Raw genomic sequence first — 22,513 nt, forward strand, 5'->3', positions numbered from 1 at the left:
TTATCTCGTAACTCATTGGAGGATGCCAACCCCTATAGGTCCCTTCTTTTCCTTTTGGACTGTTCCTTTTCAGGAGTCGCCACAGTGAATCATCTGCCTCCATCTAACCCTGTCCTCTGCATCCTCTTCTCTCACACCAACTAACTTCATGTCCTCTCTCACTACATCCATCAATCTCCCCTTTGCTCTTCCTCTAGACCTCCTCCCTGGCAGCTCCAACCTCAGCATCCTTCTACCGATATATTCACAGTTTCTCCTCTGAACATGTCCAAACCACCTCAATCTGGCCTCTCTGACTTTATCTCCTTATCATCTAACATGAGCTGTCCCTCTGATGTCCTCATTCCTGATCCTGTCCATCCTCGTCACTCCCAAAGAGAACCTCAACATCTTAAGCTCTGCTACCTCCAGCTCTGCCTCCTGTCTTTTCTTCAGTGCCACTGTCTCTAAGCCGAACAACATCTCTGGTCTCACCACCGTCTTGAACATCTTTCCTTTCATTCTCACTGACCAACCCCTATAGGTTACTGTATATTAAAAACTAGCTTCATCTCCTGCAGCTACACCAGGAAATGATGCTTATACATTATTGCATCACTGACAAATATTTTTTTGGATTTTTACCCTTGTAAAATTGTGAATAAAGTGATGGTGTTTTACTTTAATGTATTGCTTCTTTAATGTATGTAAAGGACCAGCTACTCCAATACTTCCTCCACTGACCATCTCTTCTTCTTTAAAGTAGAGAGAGACAACATGGCAGACTTCTGCGTGCTGGGCCAGAGACCCCCTCCTCACTTGGCCGGCTTGGCTCAGCTGTCTCACCTGGGAGCTGGTAGCCCCCTCCTCAAGGCTGGATCCGGAGATCCACAGGCACCCCCTCAACCGCCCCAGCAGCCTCCTCCTCCACAGCAGCAGCCCTCCCCGCATGGCCCCCTCCACCACAGCCCTCCTCTTCGCACTGGCCAGGTGCCTCCGCCACCCCCTCCACCACCGCCTGGTGCCCTGCAGCCCCTGCTGGGGCCAGGTGGGCTGCTCTCCCCTCAACTCTCCCCGCAGCTAGTCCGACAACAGCTCGCCATGGCTCACCTCATCAACCAGCAACTAGCTGTTAGCCGCCTGCTGGCACATCAGCACCCCCAGGCCCTTAACCAGCAGTTCCTCAACCACCCGCCCATCCCTCGGGGTTCATCCAAAGCTGGCGGCGACCATCCCGGAAGCAACCCGTCAGCTGCAGAGGTCTCCTCCGAAATCTACCAGCAGGTCAGAGACGAGCTGAAGAGAGCTAGTGTCTCCCAGGCCGTGTTCGCCCGTGTGGCTTTCAACCGCACACAGGTAGGAAAACAGGTCAGACTACGGTCCAGAAGGTTAGGAGACAGATGGGAAAGTGTGGTGGTGAAATGGTCAGAGGAAGAGGAGCAGCAGGAAAGGATCGCTTCAGATAAACAAAAAGCTGAGGATAGAGTTTGCGGAAATCTAAAAGTTTATCCAGTATATTGAATCCTGTGGTGACAGCGTGTCAACAGCAGTACTTGGAATGAAATTAATTGACATCACTGATGACTATAATTTTTCACACAGGGTTTTCGGCTGATTCAGTGGTCACACACCTAGTGGTTTTGTCAGTGGGCTTAGCAGTAGCGTGGCAGGGTAGCTCGCTGGATCATTGAGTCTGGTCCCCTGCTCTCGCAGCAGCACGAGCACCTGATGCATTCAGGCTGTGCTAAACGGGTTACTCCACGGCCCATTAGATCAGTGTAATGGGAGGTGGTTCAGACCTACTGATACAGAGGCCAGGTGCGATGCAGTTTTGCATACATGTGCCTCTGTGTATGAGCGCAGGCATTTATGGGTGCATCCAATGAATGTCCTGTGTAGTTAAGGTTCCTCATTTCCATTTTAAGCTAAATTTTACTGAAATGTTTGTTTGAATTGAGGCTGATATGAACAGATTTTCACTAGTGGTGGAATGTGACTAAACAAATGTAGTCAAGTCCTTTACCTGCACCAACATTGGGTGCACATCTTTCCTTATCATTCCACTTCCGCCTTCTACTCACAGGAAAATATTTTATCAGCTTTAGTTTTAGACAACTTGTATATAGAGTACCGATTTTTTGCTCAGTTGATCGCAGACAATTAGGTGGCAACGTTTTTGCTAACCATCTACAAACCATTTGCAAGCAAATATCTCACTGTTTTCTTTTAAATAATTGCAATAATTTAAATTGTTTAATCATTTTAAGCTTTGGTCTGGTCCCGGCAAAACACCTTTGGGTTCACATCGGTTTCTGGGCAATTGTGACAGCATTTCTCAGGATTATCTGAACTTTTCTAAAGGAATCAAGTGATTCGCAAAAAGATCAATCAAATTAAGCTACAGTGAAAATAATTGTTTGTTACATTCCTATATATATATATATATATATATATATATATATAAATAAACTTATCTCCACCACCAAAATGTTATGCACACATTACTGTACGTACAGCTTATAATAAAATGTTTGTTGTTAATGTGCTGTCAGTTTTCACTGATTTCTACTTTTATAGTAAGTCGTAAAGCTCCCTATTTATTGTTATTTGATATTGACGAATACCTGAAAGGCTGAACGGAGCATAGTCAGACAGTAGAAGTGCAGCGAGTTTCACTTTGTAGCTTTAAGTTAAGAGTATGTTTTACAGTTTGGCATCAGGTATTTTGCTCATCTGAATACCATGATAAAAGTCCTACTGCACCTAAAATTATGTCCCATTATAATTGTTTTTAAAGTAAAAAAATATATATATAATACAGTAAATAAGAGATTTGTCTTAATTTAAGAAATTAAAGATTAGGGAACCCTTGCTAAGCACCAACAGGTTTGGCTTGCAAACTTCATAATGCAAATGTGTGTGTTGTGTGTTGGACAGGGTTTGCTGTCAGAGATCCTGAGGAAGGAGGAGGACCCTCGCACAGCCTCGCAGTCCCTGCTGGTGAATCTGAAAGCAATGCAGAACTTCCTAAACTTGCCCGAGAGTGAGAGAGACCGAATCTACCAGGAGGAGCGAGAGCGCACCATGAACCCTTCCGTCCCTGCGTCCAACTCCTCGAACCCCGGTGCCCCACGTCTCTCACAGGTTAGTGCGCCTTACAGTGAACCTGTTATTAGACGTTTCCAAAGCAGCAAATAGTAAATCAATCAATCAAATAATAGCACAGAAATGAAGAAAATAGTGGGGCTCCCGTGATGTGAATGTTTAACTGTAACAGGCCAGGTGTTTTGTGTGTGTGTGTGCATAGAAAGTGTGGGAGAGGAGTCTGGATGATCAGATGACCCCTGATACCTGGGCCTCCATCTGGAAGAACAAGACTAAGATCTCCAACTCTGTGAGTTATCTCCAATCTTTAACATGCCCTCACAAAGTAGACTGCAGCACGTCATGTTTTAAAGCTGATGCTGAGAGTTTTTATCTTAACCAATTTCTATTTATAATGGAAAGACGGCTTCAAAGCTACGATAGGAGTCCGTTGTAAACATAAAGGACATTATACAGCATTTGGAAATGTCTTTCCATGTGCACAAAACAATTTAGCAACGTCACTGATAAGACTCTCTCTGATGTCAGGGTGAATGCCCATTCATGGCTGTGGATGAATGTGTGCTCTATCCTTATTATGTCTATGTAAAATTATCTCAGCATCGTTTACACTGAGGGAATGTAAGCTCGCTGGCTGGTCTGTACATGTCTTGTGAACGACTTCAAACGCTGTGTATACAAGCTTTCGGAGAGCCAATACATGCTCATTCAAACAGAAACAACACAGAAAGACAAAAGAGAAGGACTTAATGACTTTGATCTGTAAACAGAATTCATGTGGAGACGTGCACTGCAGATGTGCAGCTGATGCTCATACAGAGAATGCTGCACATCTGATCTCAGAGCAGCTTGGCCTGATCATCCGCTGATAACCTTCACTCATATATATGTACACACCACATAGCTGCTTCCTGTTATCCAAGCAAATCTGATACTGTAACTGTTCCCCTTAAAAACATTCAGTGTCAATTTAATTTGTGCTTACTGTGTTTGACATCATGTGTTGTTCTTCTCTCCCAGCCTAAGCCATCAGGCCCGGCCCCCGACCTTCCACTGAAGCTGGAGTCACTGGTCAACATTACGTCAGGCATCTACGACGAAATTCAGCAGGAGATGAAGAGAGCCAAGGTGTCCCAAGCTCTATTCGCAAAGGTGGCCGCCAACAAGAGCCAGGTAAGGGAGTTACTGGGGAAAGAGAAGCAAGTCCTAGATCTGTGTTGGGTTTAGGTTTGACCTTACAGTGATTTAAACTCAGGAATGAGGGAGTATTTATCCAGAACAAGTCAAAACAATTGGATATTTGCATATTGATAAAAATGCATAACAGAAAATCTTTGAAATGCTCATTAAAAATCATTAAACTTGGGTTATTTACTGGGAAGAGCTCTATTATTTTGTCTCTTCATTCCTCCATAAATGCATTATCCAAACTGCTTATCGTGTTCAGGATCGCAGACTGGTTGGCAGCCCATCACAAGAATGATGCTCTTCACATTCCTAACTACAGACAATGCTAACCAATGTTAACTAATGCTCGAGTTACTTTTTGGTTTCAAAATATCAAATCATTCTCATTGAATAACTTGAACTACTATGTGCGGTTTAATGTGTTTTCGATGTGCAGGATCGCACACATGCACAGTAAAAAAGATTAGTGTGTTAACTTTTTCTTTTCTTTTCTTATTGTTCAGATATTTACACCAGGCTCTGATCTTTAGACAGCAGCAACGTTTAGTCTCCTTTAGTCAAGTTAACTCATCATTATTCAAATTAGACCTTATTCCTTTAATAAAAAACACGCTTCAGGAGACAGTCCTGATTTTGGCTTTGCAGGAAAAGCACAGGTGTAATTAATAATATTACATGTCACAATGGCTCTGTTTCGTGTATCCCAGTGAGTAATGTTGTTGAGCTAGCATGCACAAAACCACAGCCCCAGAACCAGCTAATCTAAATAAAACACAGCCATTATGCTGCTTATGTCAGACCACAATTGGCTGGCCATCATATACTACCACACTGTTGCAAGCATGAGCTGCTGCAGTTAAACTGGCCATCAGAATAACAACTTAACAATTGTTTAAAAAAAAAAAAAAAAAAAAAAAGGGGGGGGGGCACAGTGTGAATGAGGATTATATCCATATGAACGATAGATATAAATTCATGTATTTTCAAACTAGCAAATAAAATTATACAAAATACTCTTTTAGAAAAGCAAGAACATTGCAGCATTATGAAAACACTAGTACTAAACGGGTTTTATAAATAATATTAAATATTGTATGTAACTTTATCATTACTATACTATTATACCTTTAGAATAATAAAGAGCTCCTCTCTCACGTTTGACTGATCAACAACATCTTTTTAGGAGAGTCTTCAGTCTTCAGCTCTTTTCTGCATAGTAGTGAAAGCTGCCTGAGAGGCAAAACCCAGGGAAAAAAACGCGTGCTAATCCCTTTCTTGTAAAGCACAATTACCACTAACAACCAGTACACGTATATACCACATATAAGCATTATCTAATCTCTGGATTGTGGCAGGTGGACAGCGTGAGGATTTTGTACAGAAAGATTTGAGTCGGTGAAATGCTGACTGTCTGGTGACATCTCCTCTGTAAAAGACAAAAGATGTATGCTTGTTACTTCTCCTCAGGGGAAAGCAGAGGTGGGTTGCGACAGAGGGTTAGAATTATATTAAAAAAGAAAAGTACAGCAAAATAGGAAAAAAAACTAACAAACACATATTTAGCATTTTAAACAGACCCAGTGGAGGAGCTACAGTAAATCCACGCTTTCATGGACACAGTATTTAAATCGACATTGCAGTGCTTCAGGATATTAGCAAGTGGCCGTGAGTCAGCGAGGATTCGCGTGAGAACAGTAACATGTAGCGATGTGTGCATCACATAGAAGGTATGTGCATCCTTCCAGTATGTGTACGCACAATGAAAGGTCCCCCCAGCTTGGTGGGCCTCGGGGGTGGCCGAGGATCACGGCTCAGTGCACCCATCTGCTGCAGCTGGCCACAAGGACGGAGAGTGGGGAAGACGAGAGACGATCGGGTTATTAGCAGTGCATGCTGCCCAAGGTGGCTGGTTGAACACAACAGCTGGTGTCGCAAACTGAACCAGTCTAGCAGATATAATTGAATCTTCTCCATCTTCCTCTCCTGCATTTACCCCCAACACCACCTCACACAATTCCAACTTTTTCTGCCAAACTAATTGCGCTTTTTACTATATCTCACCTTTGCTCGCGTTTTGTACATCTCACTTCCCCTGTACAACTCTACACTTTGACTTTTCTTTATGACACTTAATCCTTCACCTACTGCCACTGCTCGTAGAGTGAAAGATGTTGATCCCTGGGCCCCACAGCTGCAGGGGGCCCATAAAAAGGCTCATAAAACAATGCACAATACAAGGAGGATCAGGCAGAACGGAATCCCCTTATCCTAAAATACATGATAGATGATTAAAGGAATAATGTTTTTACTTTATCTCATGAATCTTAGCTGAGAAGATAGCTCTTTGTGCTAAGCTAACTGGCCTCTGGCTGTAGCCTTATATTTACTATACAGACACAAGAGTGGTACCAAATGTCTGAGCAAGAAAGAAATACAGTCCGCCTCCTAAAATAAGTATTTCTTTAGCATCAAGCTTCACCTTCTTTCCCCATCTGTGCCTCTGCTCCAGGGTTGGTTGTGTGAGCTGCTCCGGTGGAAAGAGAACCCCAGCCCGGAGAACCGCACTCTGTGGGAGAACCTGTGCACCATCCGGAGGTTTCTCACCCTGCCACAGGCCGACAGAGACCTGGCGTACGAGGAGGAGTCCAGGCACCATCACACCGAGAGGCTGCACACCGTTCTCCATCTGCCACAGGACCCACAAGTAAGAATCAGATGCCAGTGTATTTACAGCTGATGTTAACATGCGACTCTCCACATCCAGATGTGATGTACACCCTGAATGGGGTTTTCATAACACCTGGAATTCATGATTTAGACAACTTTTAATCCTAGAGGGAGTTTGCATTTCTGATAAACACACTAAAAAACCAAAAATTCCGCAGAGGTCAACAAGAAATGACATCTGTTAAAAGTGAAGCTACTGTAATTAAGAATTACGTTGTACTTGACTTGAGTTTTTTTCTTAGCAAGCAACATGAGTGTTGTCAATCAGTTTATCAGCAGTATATGTAATGTAGATAATCACTGAGTAAAAATAATAGTTGGAAAATGTTAAAAAAAAAGTATTTTTTTAGCTAATACTTTTTTCTAACCCTCTAGGTAGAAATGTGCATCCTACCCAAACTTTCAATCATTTCTCCTTGATCAGCAAGTTTTGCAGCTTCTTATTTAACGTAATTTGATACTGACTAATACCTAAGTTGAGAGCTTTTATTGCAATAGAGTAATGCATAATGAACTTTCTGTACAGTACTAGTACTTTTAATTCAGTTAAAGATCTGAATACTTCTTACACCACTGTCTAAAAAAATGCATTTAGACATCAAATCTTTCTGACATCCGTTTTGATTTTGATGCGAAATCAGTATTTGATAAAGAAACATGTATCTTGATTGGAAACATGTTTATACGAGGTCTAGTTTTCATTTTATCTCCCGATCACTTCCACACGTTTACCAAATCTAGAACTTCAACATGTCCACTTCCTCCGAATATAATCGCAGTACACAGTGTTAGATCAGGTACAAATAGGCTCCACATAATAAGCCACATAAACAGCACATGAACAGATGCAGAGCCGTGCACCCAGCTGTAGTGTAAATCCACAACTGTATATCCAACAAAGTACCAAACTGAGTTTCTCCACCCTCAGAGACCACACCTGTCATTATTATTTAGTCATTATATTTATTCCACACAAGTATATGCAGTACTGTTTGATCTTGTTGTGTGTGCACATGTGTTTGTGTGTCTGTGTGTGCCCCAGCGGAACCAAGTGTAAACAGTGTTGCTGGGTGGTGTGGCACTGGAGGAAATGCCCCATTAGGTTTTGAGGCAGAGGCTGAAGAAGGGCAGAGAGGGGAGGGAGAAGGAAACCCATGCACGGATGTGTTGGTCTCGTTCAATAAGTGAATCCACCCTGTTTCTCTGGCTTTTTAATCAATCCTCAGCTGCAACGATAAGAACTCATCTGTCATGGTTTTAAGAAGGAGACACTAAAAATATGAATATAAAAGCAACTTTCTAACACGTTAAATAAACATTGAAGTGCAATTCAACTGCGAACAGCAAAATAACATAGCTGCACCACAGGACGTTTAACCCTTTTCATATCCAAAACTCTCACTGGCATCTTAAAATAAACGTGAAAAACGTTTTCAAATGAAGTAATTCTCGAATTGCATACATATTGGAGGCAAAACAAAGTGCGATAGATTAGTTGCGTTGTGTTTATTGGAAACTTTAGTCTCTATGCTGAATTCTTTGTAGACAGAAAGGTCAAATTTTGCAGTTTGAGTTCATATTCTCTACTTTGGATCCAACTGCAAGCTTCTATGTAAGAAACATTTGACATGATTAAGTGGAAAGCATATCTGTAAATGAGGAATTACTGTAAGTCCTTCAGAGTCAGTGGTTGAAATCAGCAGACATTTGGTATCACCCCATTAAATCTGTCAGGCCTGTACGGCAGCCATCTTTGCTGTTAGCTTTTCTCCGGGCTTTGGTTTTTTTGGGTTTTTTTTTTTTGCCTTAAATCTAGTCTTCAGTAAGTAAAATATGTCTTGGATTGAGGTCAGGTTATTGACTTTGCTATTTGAGAACTAGACAGAGTGTTGAAGTAGTACAGAGCTGTTTATATAATTTAGATGATGGTTGATGATGAGGTTTAAAGTTCAATCATGTTATCATCCAGTTATTTTAGAAGTTAGAATTTACATTTTTCTATTCTCCTGTCAATGTTTCTTCACCTAGCAGTTGAAAAAAAACATCACATCCAATGCAGTTATTGTTCTGGAGCTTTCAACCACAGCATATGATCTTCATCAGTAATGGATTTTCAAACTAACAAGTATAAGAGCTTCTTATGGAAGAGTTTTTTAGAACCGCAATGTGCAATTTAAGCCAATGCTAGAATGCACTTCAGGCATCGGCCATTTTTATATTGGAAATTTAAAAACTGGGAGGGTGGGTCACGCTGAAAAAAGGTTGAGAAAAGATTTCAACCAAATAAATATTAGAAAATAAATGTACCCAGGTTAGTCAGTTCGGCCAAGATCATAGTCATAGTGTTCATTGGTAACAAAGTTCAGGAGGTCACTCGGGTGAATTATTGAGCTTTAGATTTGCTTGAATTTGTTCCTTTCCCCAGCGAGATGTCTCTTTTTCAGTCTTTGTGCCAAGGACATGTCAGAGTGACAATCTTCTAATCATTTGCAAATGAATTGACATATCTTTTTTAATCATCTAATGTGCAGCAGGTCAGAGCAGCAGAAAACATCTTGTCAAACTTCTCACTGGCTGCACTGCAAAAAGATCAAAGCTCAGGGTTTGACACACAGACTAACTTCACTATTTGCTTAAATACATTTGGCAGGTTTGAGCCCAGATCCTGTGTGAGAATGTGTCTCTTAACTACCACCCGGGGTCCCCCACCATATGCAAGGCTATTATGTACCACATATAGTATATACTGTACCATATGCCATAAATCAAAAACAGGCAAATGTTGAAACTTCCCATTTTGTATCTCTACATGAATTGTAGGAGTTGTTTTTCAGCCCCACCCACCTCCACTCTTCCCATACAGGGCTCTGTATTAAAGGCCGGTGGGAAGATGGGGAGGAAGCTGCGGTGGCACCATTAACACATTCCTCTGCCCCCTCACACCATCCGCAAATGCTAAAAATAAAACTCCCCATCATGACACCCATCCCTTATCCCCTCCACCCCCACCCACCCTACATGAACTGTGGTGAAACACTGGTGATTTATTAATGGGGAATGAGGTGTGTGTGTTCTTGTTGGTGTCTTCAGACCCCCCTCCTTACCCAGATGAAGCTTTCACCAACCTCAGGCTCCAGCCAGCCTGCCACCCCAGACCACACATGCGTCCCATCTGCCACACATACACAAAATGTCACACTGATAGTTGGTAATGTGAGCATTCCTTTGTCTTTGGACAATAAGACGGTCTCTAAAACTGCAACAACCAACCACGAAAACACATGAAAAATGAATGCGGTGCTTCCCTGACTCATAGCTGTACAGTAAACAAATGTGTGTTTTGACTGGACTGTTTGTAGAGTAGCGTGAGATCTTTCCGCACGTTCGGAGCTCTGGGACCGTCAGAGTGTGTCTATTAAGTCTGCAGGTGCAGTGTGTACGTGTGTTCACGTTGGTAACCTGAGCAGCATCACACTTCTCCATGACTGACGGAGTCCTGGTGCTCGCTCCACAGCTCTTATTCATATGGTTTTAGCAGTTAAGTGCATCCCACAGCTAATTTGGCAAAGCCTTCCACTATAAATAATTTCTTTATTGTTTTTGCTGAATAGATTTTTGCCGCAAGTGTAGATGTGTGTATGTGTCCGCTCACAGTGACTGAGACCCCAGGAGTGGTGCACTAGAACAGGAAGGAACAACCACTGCACCCCCTCCTCCTCTCTGTGTCTCACTCAACCCGAAGGTTCTTTATTGGTCACATGCTAAGGTGCTCGTTGCCAAACCGGCAACAAATGCCTCTTGTTGAAAACAGCGAAGAACTTCTATCTCTTTTTTGGGAGATTATAAAGTGGGGTTGACCACCTGAAGAGCTTCTAGAGGTGTATTAACACTACTTGGGGAAAAACAAGGTTTTTGCATTATGCGTTCTGTGTAGTTTAGCTAGATTTCTAAGCCGAGAGACCTTCGCTAGAGTGCTGACTACGCTTCAGACTTAACCTGTGTTTCTGTAACTAACCTGTAGATGCACTTGCAAGCACAATTTTTATCTCTCTCATTGGTTTTCGTCCTCAGTGATCAACAGTGATTGTATGCAATCCAGGACCCCCTCATTCCACATGTTATCAGCCTGTGCATTGGTTTCCTACCTCCCCCCTCTACATCACTATCGGTCCAGCTGACCCAATGTTGCAAAATGAACACATATATCAGCGATAATAAACCTACCCACTTATGGAAGAAAAATAAAAATCACTTTTCTGTTAGTTTCTATGGGCGTAACAAAGTAGTCCTGACTGCCCAGTGAACGTGACATCAATTAAACCAGAGGCAAAACAGTCAGCACAACTCAGGTTAAACGTGCAGTACAGAGATTTGTCAGTTGAATCGATTTTGTTTTGGTTTCGTTTTTGTGTGGATTTAAATTCGTGTTGGAGGTTAAGGTAAAGATGCTCAGTAACTGTATCATTTCTAAGCACTACTGTACCATAATTGAATTAATTATGGCCAATGATAGGAAGATGTTTATAGGAAGATGCTGAGCCTGGTTCTTCCGTTAAAGGGAGTTTTTCCTCTCCACTGTTGCTTTTGGCTTGCTCCAGGGGGAATTGTTGGCTTCTCTCTATAAATCTTTATAATCTTGACTTTATTCGGTAAAGTGGCCTGAGATGACTTTGTTGTGAATTGGCGCTATGTAAATAAAGTTGAATTGAATGACAAAACTCCAAAAGTTAAGGCTGTTGATAACACACTAATAAACACAAATATGTGCTAACTACACTATAGTAGTTGTTGCATTTATAGGCAGACAACATTTGTATTCTGTCGATAAACACAAATAAAAGGGATTAAAATTACTGCCTAATTAAGTGATCACGACCAGCGGGGGTTATGAACTATGGCATCAAACTGTTCAACATTTTCCTTATAATCTATAAAAATTATATTAGAGGTTATACCAAATGAACCTTTTCAAGTCACTATCCTCAGTTCTGTTGACATCACATTATTTGCTGCTGATTCTACTGAAATCTATTTAAAATTTCCTTACATTTTGGGAGGGATTGACAAAGCTACAATGACTTCATTGTCTTTACTCAGTCGCTCTGAGATGAAGCTGCTGCTTCTGTGTTTCTTTCCCTCGCCAGTCTTTAGTGCATCCTGGTGGCCTTTTATCCACTGTTGCTGGGTGGAGTTTGGGCTTTTTGGCAAACCCAAATTAAGTTAATTGTTTAATTGCAGATAAATGGAACGAATACCACACACAGTTTGAAGGAAAAGAAGTGTGCCTGCAAAAAAACATGTGACCCCAGGAAAACATGCACACACTCCCAGCTAGCCTCAATAACATTATGTGTATACCGTTTTTCATCAAAGAAACATTATTTTTCAAAGAAAAAGGGCAATGTGCAGTGACTCATCTACTCCCATAGCCTGGACCCATGAACCACACACACTTATTAAAAAGAGTGAGTGAAGGAGAGTCAGACAGGACACAGAAATTATAAATAAAAACCACGCTGATTACCAGGGAAGGTGAAGTCATGCACGAAACTAACAGAAAAGTGATTTTTTTCTTCATTACATATTTATCTCTGTGTTAATGGTGTCTCTGATGGTCACACACTACCCCCTCCCCTCAGCAAAACACTAGAGAATGTGTGCATGTGTACGTGTGTGTGTGTTAGGGACCCTGGAGGACTAGACCTCATTAAGGAGAAGATGAATATTTCATGTTCTATAATTCTTTCATAGTTCTGTGCCGTAATTTGCCTTGATTTACGTTTAAAAGAAAACTTTTTCTTTTTACTGCAGTGCACTTACAATGCTTCCAGTAGAGAAAGAGAGAGAAAAAGGGAGGGAGGGCGAGAGAGGGAGAAAGGGAAAGAGTGAGACGGAGAAAAGTTTTTCAGGAATATTGAATCATGCCATGAGAAGAGCGCGTCTGGCTGCAGGGCTCCAGTGCTTGTGGTTTTGGGAGAGCAGGGCTTGTATTGTGTTGCTCTGAAGTGACATGGAGTCTCTTCCAAAGAGGGGTAATGGTCAGGAGAAGGGAGGGATGAAGGTGGAAAACAGTCAAAAATGATCTAAAGCATCTATTTATATTAGAAATTTGATTTTATGACATTTCCAGAAAAATAATTCACCTCACTTTATTATGGCAGCAGCACTATTTTGGTTTTATCATTCTTCTATTCTTTTGTGTGAATTTCTTACTAGTTCAACTTTATTTATTGTGCATTAATAACGGTTGTTTGTCATTTCATGACTAGACTGCAATTAAAAGTCCTGCACTCAAAATTTAAAAAGTGCTCATTATACAGACAAGTCGGTTTGATTGTTTTGTTATTTGTGTCCTTATGTATCATGCATTTATTTCCAAACGGCATATTATCCTGTGGTGGAACATATTTAAACTATTGCTTATATAATGTAGAGTAGTTTACGATTTACTTTGTATTCAACAGCAATGTGGGGGAAAAAATGAATGTAGTGCATAACAATATAAAGTATAAACTTGCATTAAATGCAAATAAAAGTCACTCACTTGTGTTACAGTCAAATAACAGACCTCATCAAAAGAAAAAATAGTGCATTGTCATGTTTACTTGAAGAGAAAAGCTTGTGGCCGTGTGATTTATGGGATTTATTTTCTCCAAGCAAAAGAGGAAGTTCTTACAACTTGAGCTGCTCAAGGTAGAGCCAGTTTAAACTACCTTATATACAGTTTAGCCCAGTGGTTAGAGCTCTTCAAACTGTCACAAAATAAATCTTGGAATGGTTTAAAGATGATTAATGGTAGAGCAAAGAAGAAAAACACAAATCTGTTTTCAGTTTTTGGACTTTTCTCTAATCTTTGATCTTTATTTGTGAAGTTTTGGATCATTTAAAATGGCACCACGCTAAAAACTGAAAGGGGTGAAATGTCTCCTGTAGAACTGTGAAAAACTCCTGACATCTGAAATGTGAAACGAGGTCTCATTTACCTTTTGGTAAACAGAAAAGGTTCAGCACCACTAGTTGAATCTAAAACCAAAGTATTTAGAAAGGTTAGGTTAAGATAAAGTAACATACTCCAATAACACATATTTATTTGAGAAAATGAATTCAGTTAAGTTTCTACCACTGAGGAACGGTCAGTGTTTTCTTTTAACCATGATCCTTCCCAAATTTAACCAAGTGCTGAAGGTTTTTGTTTTTTTTTTTAGCCTTGACTGTGATCTTGCCCTTCACCAAGTGGTTTTTAACCCAAACCACGATCTTTCCCTAAACGTGACCAAACCTTAACCATAGGGATGACAGGTCAGAAAACATATGAATCATTCTGTGACAGTCAGATGTCTATTGGAAAGCAGTGACCTGCTGATGAGGGCACAGGATCAGAAAATGGTCATGTAGGTCCTTTTGGAGGCCTGTGACAATCTTTTTATTATTAACTTTAGCTAAATGTACTTTCCATGACATATGACTAAGGCTCAGTGTTTGTCAGAATTTTTATTTTAATTACTGAAAAAAGGCAGATCGGTTTAATGACTTTCACCTGCTTTATATAGTCCTACACACCCAAATGTCATTGCATTGCCTGCTGTAAAAATACACTCATTACTGTCAGTCGTCTCTCATTTAGAGAAAAAATTGCTTGCAGTAAACAAAAAAGCAAAAGAGATGCTGAATGTGCCATTATCGTTGCATAAGATGAATACAGAATTATTCTTTAAAGTCCAGGTATAACGCAGATTTGTTTATCCTTTAAATAAAGCCAGTAGAATTTAACATTAAACTTAAGAGGTATTAAGCAGAAATTGAAAGGTCTGCTCAAGTGAAAAACAGGTGGACAGAGGTCAAAACGCACAAGGCAAAGAGACATAAAGAAGGTAAAGAAGGAAGAAGCTAATGTAAAAAAAAAATAATAAAAAAAAAAGAGCAGGAAGAGAAGCGAGGTGAAGTGGTGGAGAGGAAGAATAGGATAGAGGGAGTGGGGGTGGGGGCTCCTGGCATCCACCAGTTTTGGGCTTACTTGGACGTGGATTCATGTGGCTTGGCAGAGGCCCACTTCATTAGTGTCCTGATGCATTAGACCTGAGTGGAAAGGGAGGCGGAGAAAGGAGAAAGTTTAGCAGGGAAGAGGAAGCGAAGGAAAAGACAGTAAACTGAGAAAAGGAGTGCGAGCGTTAAAGAAAGATGAAGGAGGGAAGGAAGGAAAGGGGGAGACAATAAGACTCTGGAGATAGAATTTAAAAGATGGAACCAGCATTGTGCGTTTGGCTCTGCTGTCTAACATCATCATTAGTGCATGAGGGAGACCAGGCCCCACTATCCATGCATGCATGCATGTGTGTACGTGTGTGTGGCAATTGATCCAAGAGTCCTTGCTGTCAGCCCAAATAATCATAGAAATGAATGAAGGTATGTGAATGGGTGGAGGTGGGGGAGATTGTATGTTTCACAGTCCCCTGCATGATTTACCCCCCTTACAGTGAGTGTGTGTGGGGGATGTTTGTAGCTGTGTGGTCCTTATTAAAGCAGGGATAGACATCTTTTTTTTTTTCCTCTCACAGCCTTTTCTTGATATCTAAAACCTTTACTTTGTGTGAAAGAAACACAAGATTTGGAGGAGGGAGAGAAAAATGACAAAAAAGGAATAAAAACCTACTGGATTCCTGTAAATTGCCCCCCCACCCTGAAAATAAAGCCCCTGCGAATGAAATTGGAGCAATTTCATGGTCTGGCCTGCCCTCAATATTATTTAAGTAATACCCTGTTATTATTGAAGAGCGAGAGAGAAAAGCGAATGACTATTATCTTTATGTGGGTCCTTTAATTTTAATGCACCACAGATTTATAGCTGGGCATTCCAGTGGGGAGGCCCCTCCCAGCTCTTAAAGCGAGTGGGCGGGACACAACCGCAACACTCTCACAACAGCCACTACCTTCTGACAAACAACCAAAGTCCTAACTTTTCCTTCCACCACTCTACCCTGCCCTGAAAAGCCTTCATGCTGGTCCTGACAACCAGAGGACCCTTCCAGTGGGGTCTCCACCTATCAAGATAACAAACATTTCTACACGTACCTGACCTGGCTCGATGTATAATGCTACTCTGCCCCTTTGCCTGTCGTCACACCACTTCTAGTCCTTCTCATGTGTACAGTTTAAAACTTTTTTGTATGAATCTTGCTGCAAAACACTAAGCTACGAACGTTTCTGACCACAATTACTGAATAATCAGTGTCAATGAAAAACCAAATGAACTCGTTTGAATTAATCCTTTTCCATGTTTCTCAGGCTTCCAGTCAGGCTACATACAAAAGACAAGCCATCGACACACCCATGTATGTCGATGGTTAGCATTTTGACCAATATAGGTCAATATACATATTTGTGTATAAATTTGTTCATGTACTGTAGGTGACAAAATATGAATTGCATTTAAAAATACTGCTGGAAGCCAACAAACGGCAAAGACAGCTCTTAGGGGAAAGGGTTATTTCTTAGTATCATCTAATGCTGAATTAACTGATTTCTATATCCACCTTGTATTAAACATCTTTTAAAAAAATCCACAAAGAAAAAGGAACCTCCACTTTTACGTTAAATAGAAGTTTATAATGCTGCTGGGGCAGATATTAATAATCATTAATAACACTGGTTGATCAAAATATGAGTCGCGCCAGCTAACATGCACAAAAATAAAAATTTACTGAAAATGCCACAGTGGTGACCAGCAGGCAGGAGTTTGTTGAAAAAGTTCTTATTTTAGATTTCGGGTTACATTTGCATTCACTTATATGCCCTTACACACCTGCGCACAGGAGAGGTTGCCTTTTTTATTCAAGCCCTACAAGCTCCCAAAAGTTCATATTAGTTACTATGCAGACGATACACAAATTTAAGTTGCCAAGTTATACGACTACGTCACCATAGAACAAACGAACACAGTGAAGAAATAATGTTTTGTTATCTGAGATTGTCTGTTCACTAGTATGTGGCTTAAACAAAGCGTGTATCATATTTGGAATAAATTGTGTTGTATATTTTTAATGCGTTTTATCTGTGAAAAAATCTTCAAGTTTCCCTTTTTCTTTATTAAAAGGTGCATATACAACATAAAACTGTTTTGTATGTATCACCTCACGAGTGGGCAACAGTGTTCATTTAATTTAATAAGCAAAATGTCACTCAGTCTAGCAACTATGTCCATATTTTACATAAATCTACCTCTTCCACTATCAAATTAGTTATCGCTGACCTAATCGAAGTATTTATCCAAAATTACTACATTTCTCCGTCCTCTCTGTCCCCCTCTATGCTATGTCCCTATTGAATAAGCTGGTTAAATAATGATGGGGTGTCATAAGTTTGTAAATAAGAGACTTCCTGGCAGACAAGTGGTTGGCGTTTTACTAGAGCTAATCTTACACACATTAGGTCAAAGGTATACTGGACAAATAGCAGTGTGAATGCCAGCCGTGGAGCTGGTTAATAGACCGTCACACTCTGTGAGCTGTGAAATGCTCGTTCCCACCATCAGTTCAAACTGCAGCCCCTGTCTACTGTGTGCTGGAGGGGAGAACCAGTTATTTTTTCTTTTGTAATATGTGTTGCATCATAGAAGCTTACTGGCAGCTACAGATTATATTCCACTGAATACTCTAGGTTTCTAACTATAGAGCATGTTTTTGGAACATACTGCCAAACACATGCTGCAAGATGTTTAACTTGTAGAGCAACTGTCTGGTTTCGGAACCAGAGTCTGTCCTGTCCGGACCCAGAGCCAGAACCAACATATTATTGAGTTTTTAATCAGTTTTGGCAGAGATTACATTTCGACCTACATAGTTTCTACACTGCTACACTGCAACAGGGACCTACCTGTTTCTGGTTGAGTACTCGTTGCCATCGGGTGAGGCATGAGGACTGAGATTGGTCAAGGTGAGAATATCAGCGAATCACAGGCAGAGTAGAAGGAGCCTTCAATTAGTTGAGGTGCATAACATCTGCATTCCAAATGAAAACAGTGGGAGTGACAGGGAAAGAAAAACATAAAGTTATAAGTGAAAGAAAACCACCAAAATTGTACATAAGCCACTGTCATCGCTTGTTGGTTCGTGTTGACACAGAAAACTGGGTTTTAATCAGGAATGGACTGAGGCGTACATGCTCATCATTCCCGCAGGCAGCTCGAAACTGTGTCCCATCTGCTCCGAGACGGTGGAAGTGGTTAAAAGTGGGAATGCGAAACACCACTACGAAAAAATTACCCACTAAAATCAGCAATTTGGCTACAGAAAATAAGCGACCTTAAAGCCAACGAGAGTGTAGAGTTTCACAGATCAATAAATAATAAATATTCTTAAAATGGCATTATTTGATTTGAGTCGTTGACAGATGTTGATACAATGACAATGCTACTTCAAAAAAAAAAAAATTATATATGAATTGTAATGTAATGTATAACAAAATTATCATCCAAACATGATGATGATGTGGACCTGTACATGAGGAAACTTTTTCTATCCTGGCCTCCTTAAATCATAATTGACTGCACCTGTTCTGGGGGTTTAATTAACACAGGAAATGTACACGACTGGACATAGACAGATTATGCAGATTTGGTACTGGCTGATCAGGGGTCACTGTGCCCCATTAATCAGCTCTTTTGCCTTTCTCGTCAGGCACTTCACAGGCCGCCCCCAGCCCCATTGAAGGAGCACAGGTTGTCTCCGATGCGTGAAGAACCGTTATCTGCACCAGTGAATGAGGAGGGGTCACAGAATGTGGGAGCAGGAACTGCAGGTGGATGTCCGCCTGGGACTGTGGGCAGTGCTGGTAGTAACAAGAAGCCACGCTCACGCACTAAGGTGGAGGTTGTTTTACTTTGTCAGACTGGGACCATTTTTCTTACAGGCCCACTTTAGTGATTATCGTGCATTTTTTGCATATTTATAAGTTTGGTTTTATTTGTTCCATTTGTCCTTCCTGAATCCCTGCTGTGTGCATTTTAGATTTCTTTGGAGGCCTTGGGTATCCTGCAGAGCTTTATCCAGGATGTTGGCCTGTATCCAGACCAGGAAGCAATCCACACCTTGTCAGCACAACTTGATCTGCCCAAACACACCATCATCAAGTTCTTCCAGAACCAGCGCTACCACGTTAAGCACCACGGCCGCCTTAAAGAGTTGGGCGAAGGTGCTGCTGCCAGTGGAGGTGTGGATGTCAGTGATTATAGAGAAGAAGAGTTGCTTTCAGGCTCAGAGGACCCCGAGTCTAGCGAGGACGGAGCTGAGGAGATCTACCAGTCCACAGAGGGGAGTGGTGGGAGCACAGGGGGGTTAAACCAGCCTCCAAGTTCCTCCAGTTCTAACTCCAGCCAGTCATCATCTGGTAACAACGTGGCACAAGAGGAGGGCAAAGACAAGGGGCACGGGCGGCCTGGAGGCAATATGGCACCCGGAAGTTCCCCATCCAGTCCTAGAGAACAGGCTGATTACCAGAGGTAGAGACTGACAAACAGAAGAGAGGACAGAGAACAGAGAAAGGGGGAAAGGAACCAAGGAAAAGACTATTATAAAGACATGTGTAACTGGAAATAAATTCATGAAAAAAGGCTGCACAGGAACTGTACGAGACACACATGTTGTTGTAGGCACAGATTAACCGAGAAACCATTATGCTGTACATCGCTGAAATGACTAGATAGACTTTGAAATTACCACTGCAAATGACAGTAGGTTTGCAGTTTGCTGTGACACAGAAGTGGTTTTGTAACTGTGAAAGAAAGTTGTCTCAGAAATGTTTAAATGATTCCCTTCAGACTTTATTAGCAAGTAGGACTTTTGCTGCTTATGTCTCCACACTATGAACAGACACAAACAAAATCTCCAGAACTTCATCCAAAGTAGCCAATCACAAGAAGACACACTCCAAGAAGGCGGGATTGGAAACTGTCGGGCAGAACATGAAGTGGCCATGTTGAGTGACATTTATAGACTGGATCCTGAGGCCTTCTGAGACCTCTACAATCCTGTAAATCCTCAGGACAAACGCTGATGTTACTAACGCTGTTGGCTGCCTGAGAACACGGACGGAGGGCATTCACCGTTCATCCGAGAGCTTCATCTCGTTGTGGAAAAAAAAAAAGGAAACAACCACGTGACATTCTGCCCTCTCCTCACCACCACCCCCAAGAATCACTACTAGTCTTCTTGAGCCTCACAAAAACTGCAAGGTTAGAAAATTACTCGAGAGAGAGGGGCAGCGCACAGTCTGGCAAGTAGGACAATGAGCTGACATTAAGAGGATGTGGTGTGGAGGGGACACTTGGGCCTGTGTACCCATGGCTATGAACCCTTCCTGGCACCATTTTGTATATGTGTGGTGAGAAAAATGTCAAGAAAGGAAGGACAGAGTGGAGATTCAGCAACCAAACAATCAGTCACTTTATGTGCGGTAGTCCACCCCTTCCACTCTCCCTCTCTCCATCTCACTCTCTCCCCCTTTTTCTCTCTCTAATTGGTGCCCACAGTCTTGTGTTTCACCACACCTACCCGCACTTAGACTTAACCAACCCTATTTATTGCTATCTTTATCCATGATTATTATTATCATTATTGTTATTATTATTGTTATTATGGTTAGAATTGCTGTCATCCTGCGCTATTTTTAGTTTTTATTTCCATGGTTTTAAATATTGGTTTTCAGAACCGGGCAGTTGTTTGGGTAACAAGAGACATTAAGAGCACTCTGCCGTAAACGACGGGGAAGAAAAGGAGCGGAGTGACAGAAAATAAAATAAGAAGCAGTTACTGAGTGTTACTGGATAAAAACAAAAGTCCTGTCATGTTGTATTACGCCATTTTTAATAGTTCTGTCCAACAAATGCAGTGAGTATGACGTCAAAAAAGATAAATAATTAAATAAAGCAAAAGTGTGCTTTTTTTTTTTGTTTGTTTTTTTTTTTGCTGCAGTTAATGACAATCTACTTTTGTGAGCCATTCAAGAAAATATGGCGGGTTTGGACTCTTGTTCTTCACTTTTAATGTCTGTGAATACCCAACATAGGAGTGATTGTTATTGATACACTTTCATTTTTCTTTTTTTTTTATTTTGCTGAGTGACTAAGTGTTTGAGCCAGTTTGGAGCGCCAGAAGAGTGCTGTTTTACTTTGCCTCTGCACAACTCCGTGAGATCAGTTTATTTCATTGTGCTAGGCAAATTCAATCACAAGAGTATTTAAGAGAATTCAAGCTGTTTTTATATGTCTGGTGCAGTTGTGTATAAGAATAGAGTATGTACAGAACGATAACTGAGAAAGGATGGGGCGTCGTTCCACTATCCTGATCGGCTGCTACACTCCAACAGATGACCTGCCCTTTAATTATGACTCCAATCACTCCATATGATAATATTGTGCTTTTTCTGTATAACAGGAATCAGGGTTAGTCTCAAATGCAGTTCCAATGAAATCTTAGTTCATCCAGTGTTGAAGTGAATTAAACTTTGTGAATTCAAAAAAAAAAAAAATCATGTTGGTGTTTGTTTCTTTTTTTCCCCTCACTTTTATAGGTTCACACATATATGCAGTACACACACATCCATAAACAAAGACACACATTCTGTATCTGGGCCAAGTCGTCCTCCAAACCAATCAATTAAAGGTCTGTGCACAGCCACAAAGGCTGGGCTTCCTAATAAGTGTGTGGTCAGTGACAGTAATTCACACAGAAACACAGCCAGTGCTCTTGCAGTGACTCTCTTGATCCTGTCCCACGAGATTAGAATTACTAGAAGCTGAAAAGTCCCAATTTACCCAACAGACATGGGAAACAATGAGTCTGAGCTAAGAAGGCCTCCCACTGTTGCCAATGTTTACTTTATTTACTGACCTTATTTATTCGGACGACAATATACAAATTCACAATATAGAAATATAGGCATAGTGAGCAGGTACAGAGGTGTGACAGACACTTACGTAAAAGAACAGTGCTTATAATGAGTATTCAACAGCCCCTTGGAAGTGTTTGAACAATGCTGACTTGTGGTTTAGTTTCACTTTTTTGACAACGACTTTACTAAAAAGACTCATGTCAAAGTGAAAACAGATGTCTAATGGAAATATGCACCAGCAGAAATGCGGTGGAAGCCTCCTGTGACAAACTGAACACCACTGGCAGCAGTGTAGAGATATTCACTTCTAAAAGCACTTCGAGCAAGGTTTGCCCTTCTAACCAATTAGAGAACGGCAACTTTTTCTGCTTGATTGGTTCGTGTATTAGCAAATCTAGTTCAACCTCATGAAGGGCTACGCAGAGCACTGCGTAACATAAAGAGCGAGGCGAAGCTACAGTATATATAAGCTGGGAGAGGGAGGTCATGGCAGAGCCGAGAGAGCGGATCTGAGTCTCATGAATTTGTAGATTGTATTTGCACTTAAAATATAACCAGAAATAATAGACTGCCTCTTTAAATGAACTCACCTGGTGAAGTCCAGTTAAACAGAGGATTGCAGTATAAATAC

General features: G+C 41.2%; 1 protein-coding gene across 6 annotated transcripts in view; it reads left to right on the forward strand.

Annotated features, from left to right (window-relative positions):
- satb2 (SATB homeobox 2) overlaps positions 1–21,497 on the forward strand; it is a 55,389-nt gene extending 33,892 nt beyond the window's left edge. For 3 of the 6 annotated variants that reach the window (XM_067516238.1, XM_067516237.1, XM_067516239.1), the window contains exons 8-14: positions 743–1,335; positions 2,917–3,123; positions 3,287–3,373; positions 4,105–4,257; positions 6,782–6,976; positions 18,651–18,857; positions 19,002–21,497. In XM_067516238.1, the coding sequence (XP_067372339.1) occupies positions 743–1,335; positions 2,917–3,123; positions 3,287–3,373; positions 4,105–4,257; positions 6,782–6,976; positions 18,651–18,857; positions 19,002–19,496 (1,937 nt within the window). In that variant the 3' untranslated portion in view covers positions 19,497–21,497. The remainder of the gene's footprint in view (positions 1–742; positions 1,336–2,916; positions 3,124–3,286; positions 3,374–4,104; positions 4,258–6,781; positions 6,977–18,650; positions 18,858–19,001) is intronic. The other 3 variants (XM_067516241.1, XM_067516242.1, XM_067516240.1) reach the window with 3 other exon arrangements.
- The last annotated feature ends 1,016 nt before the right edge of the window (positions 21,498–22,513 follow it).

The sequence above is a fragment of the Channa argus genome, chromosome 9 (assembly GCF_033026475.1).
Source record: "Channa argus isolate prfri chromosome 9, Channa argus male v1.0, whole genome shotgun sequence".
NCBI lineage: Eukaryota > Metazoa > Chordata > Actinopteri > Anabantiformes > Channidae > Channa > Channa argus.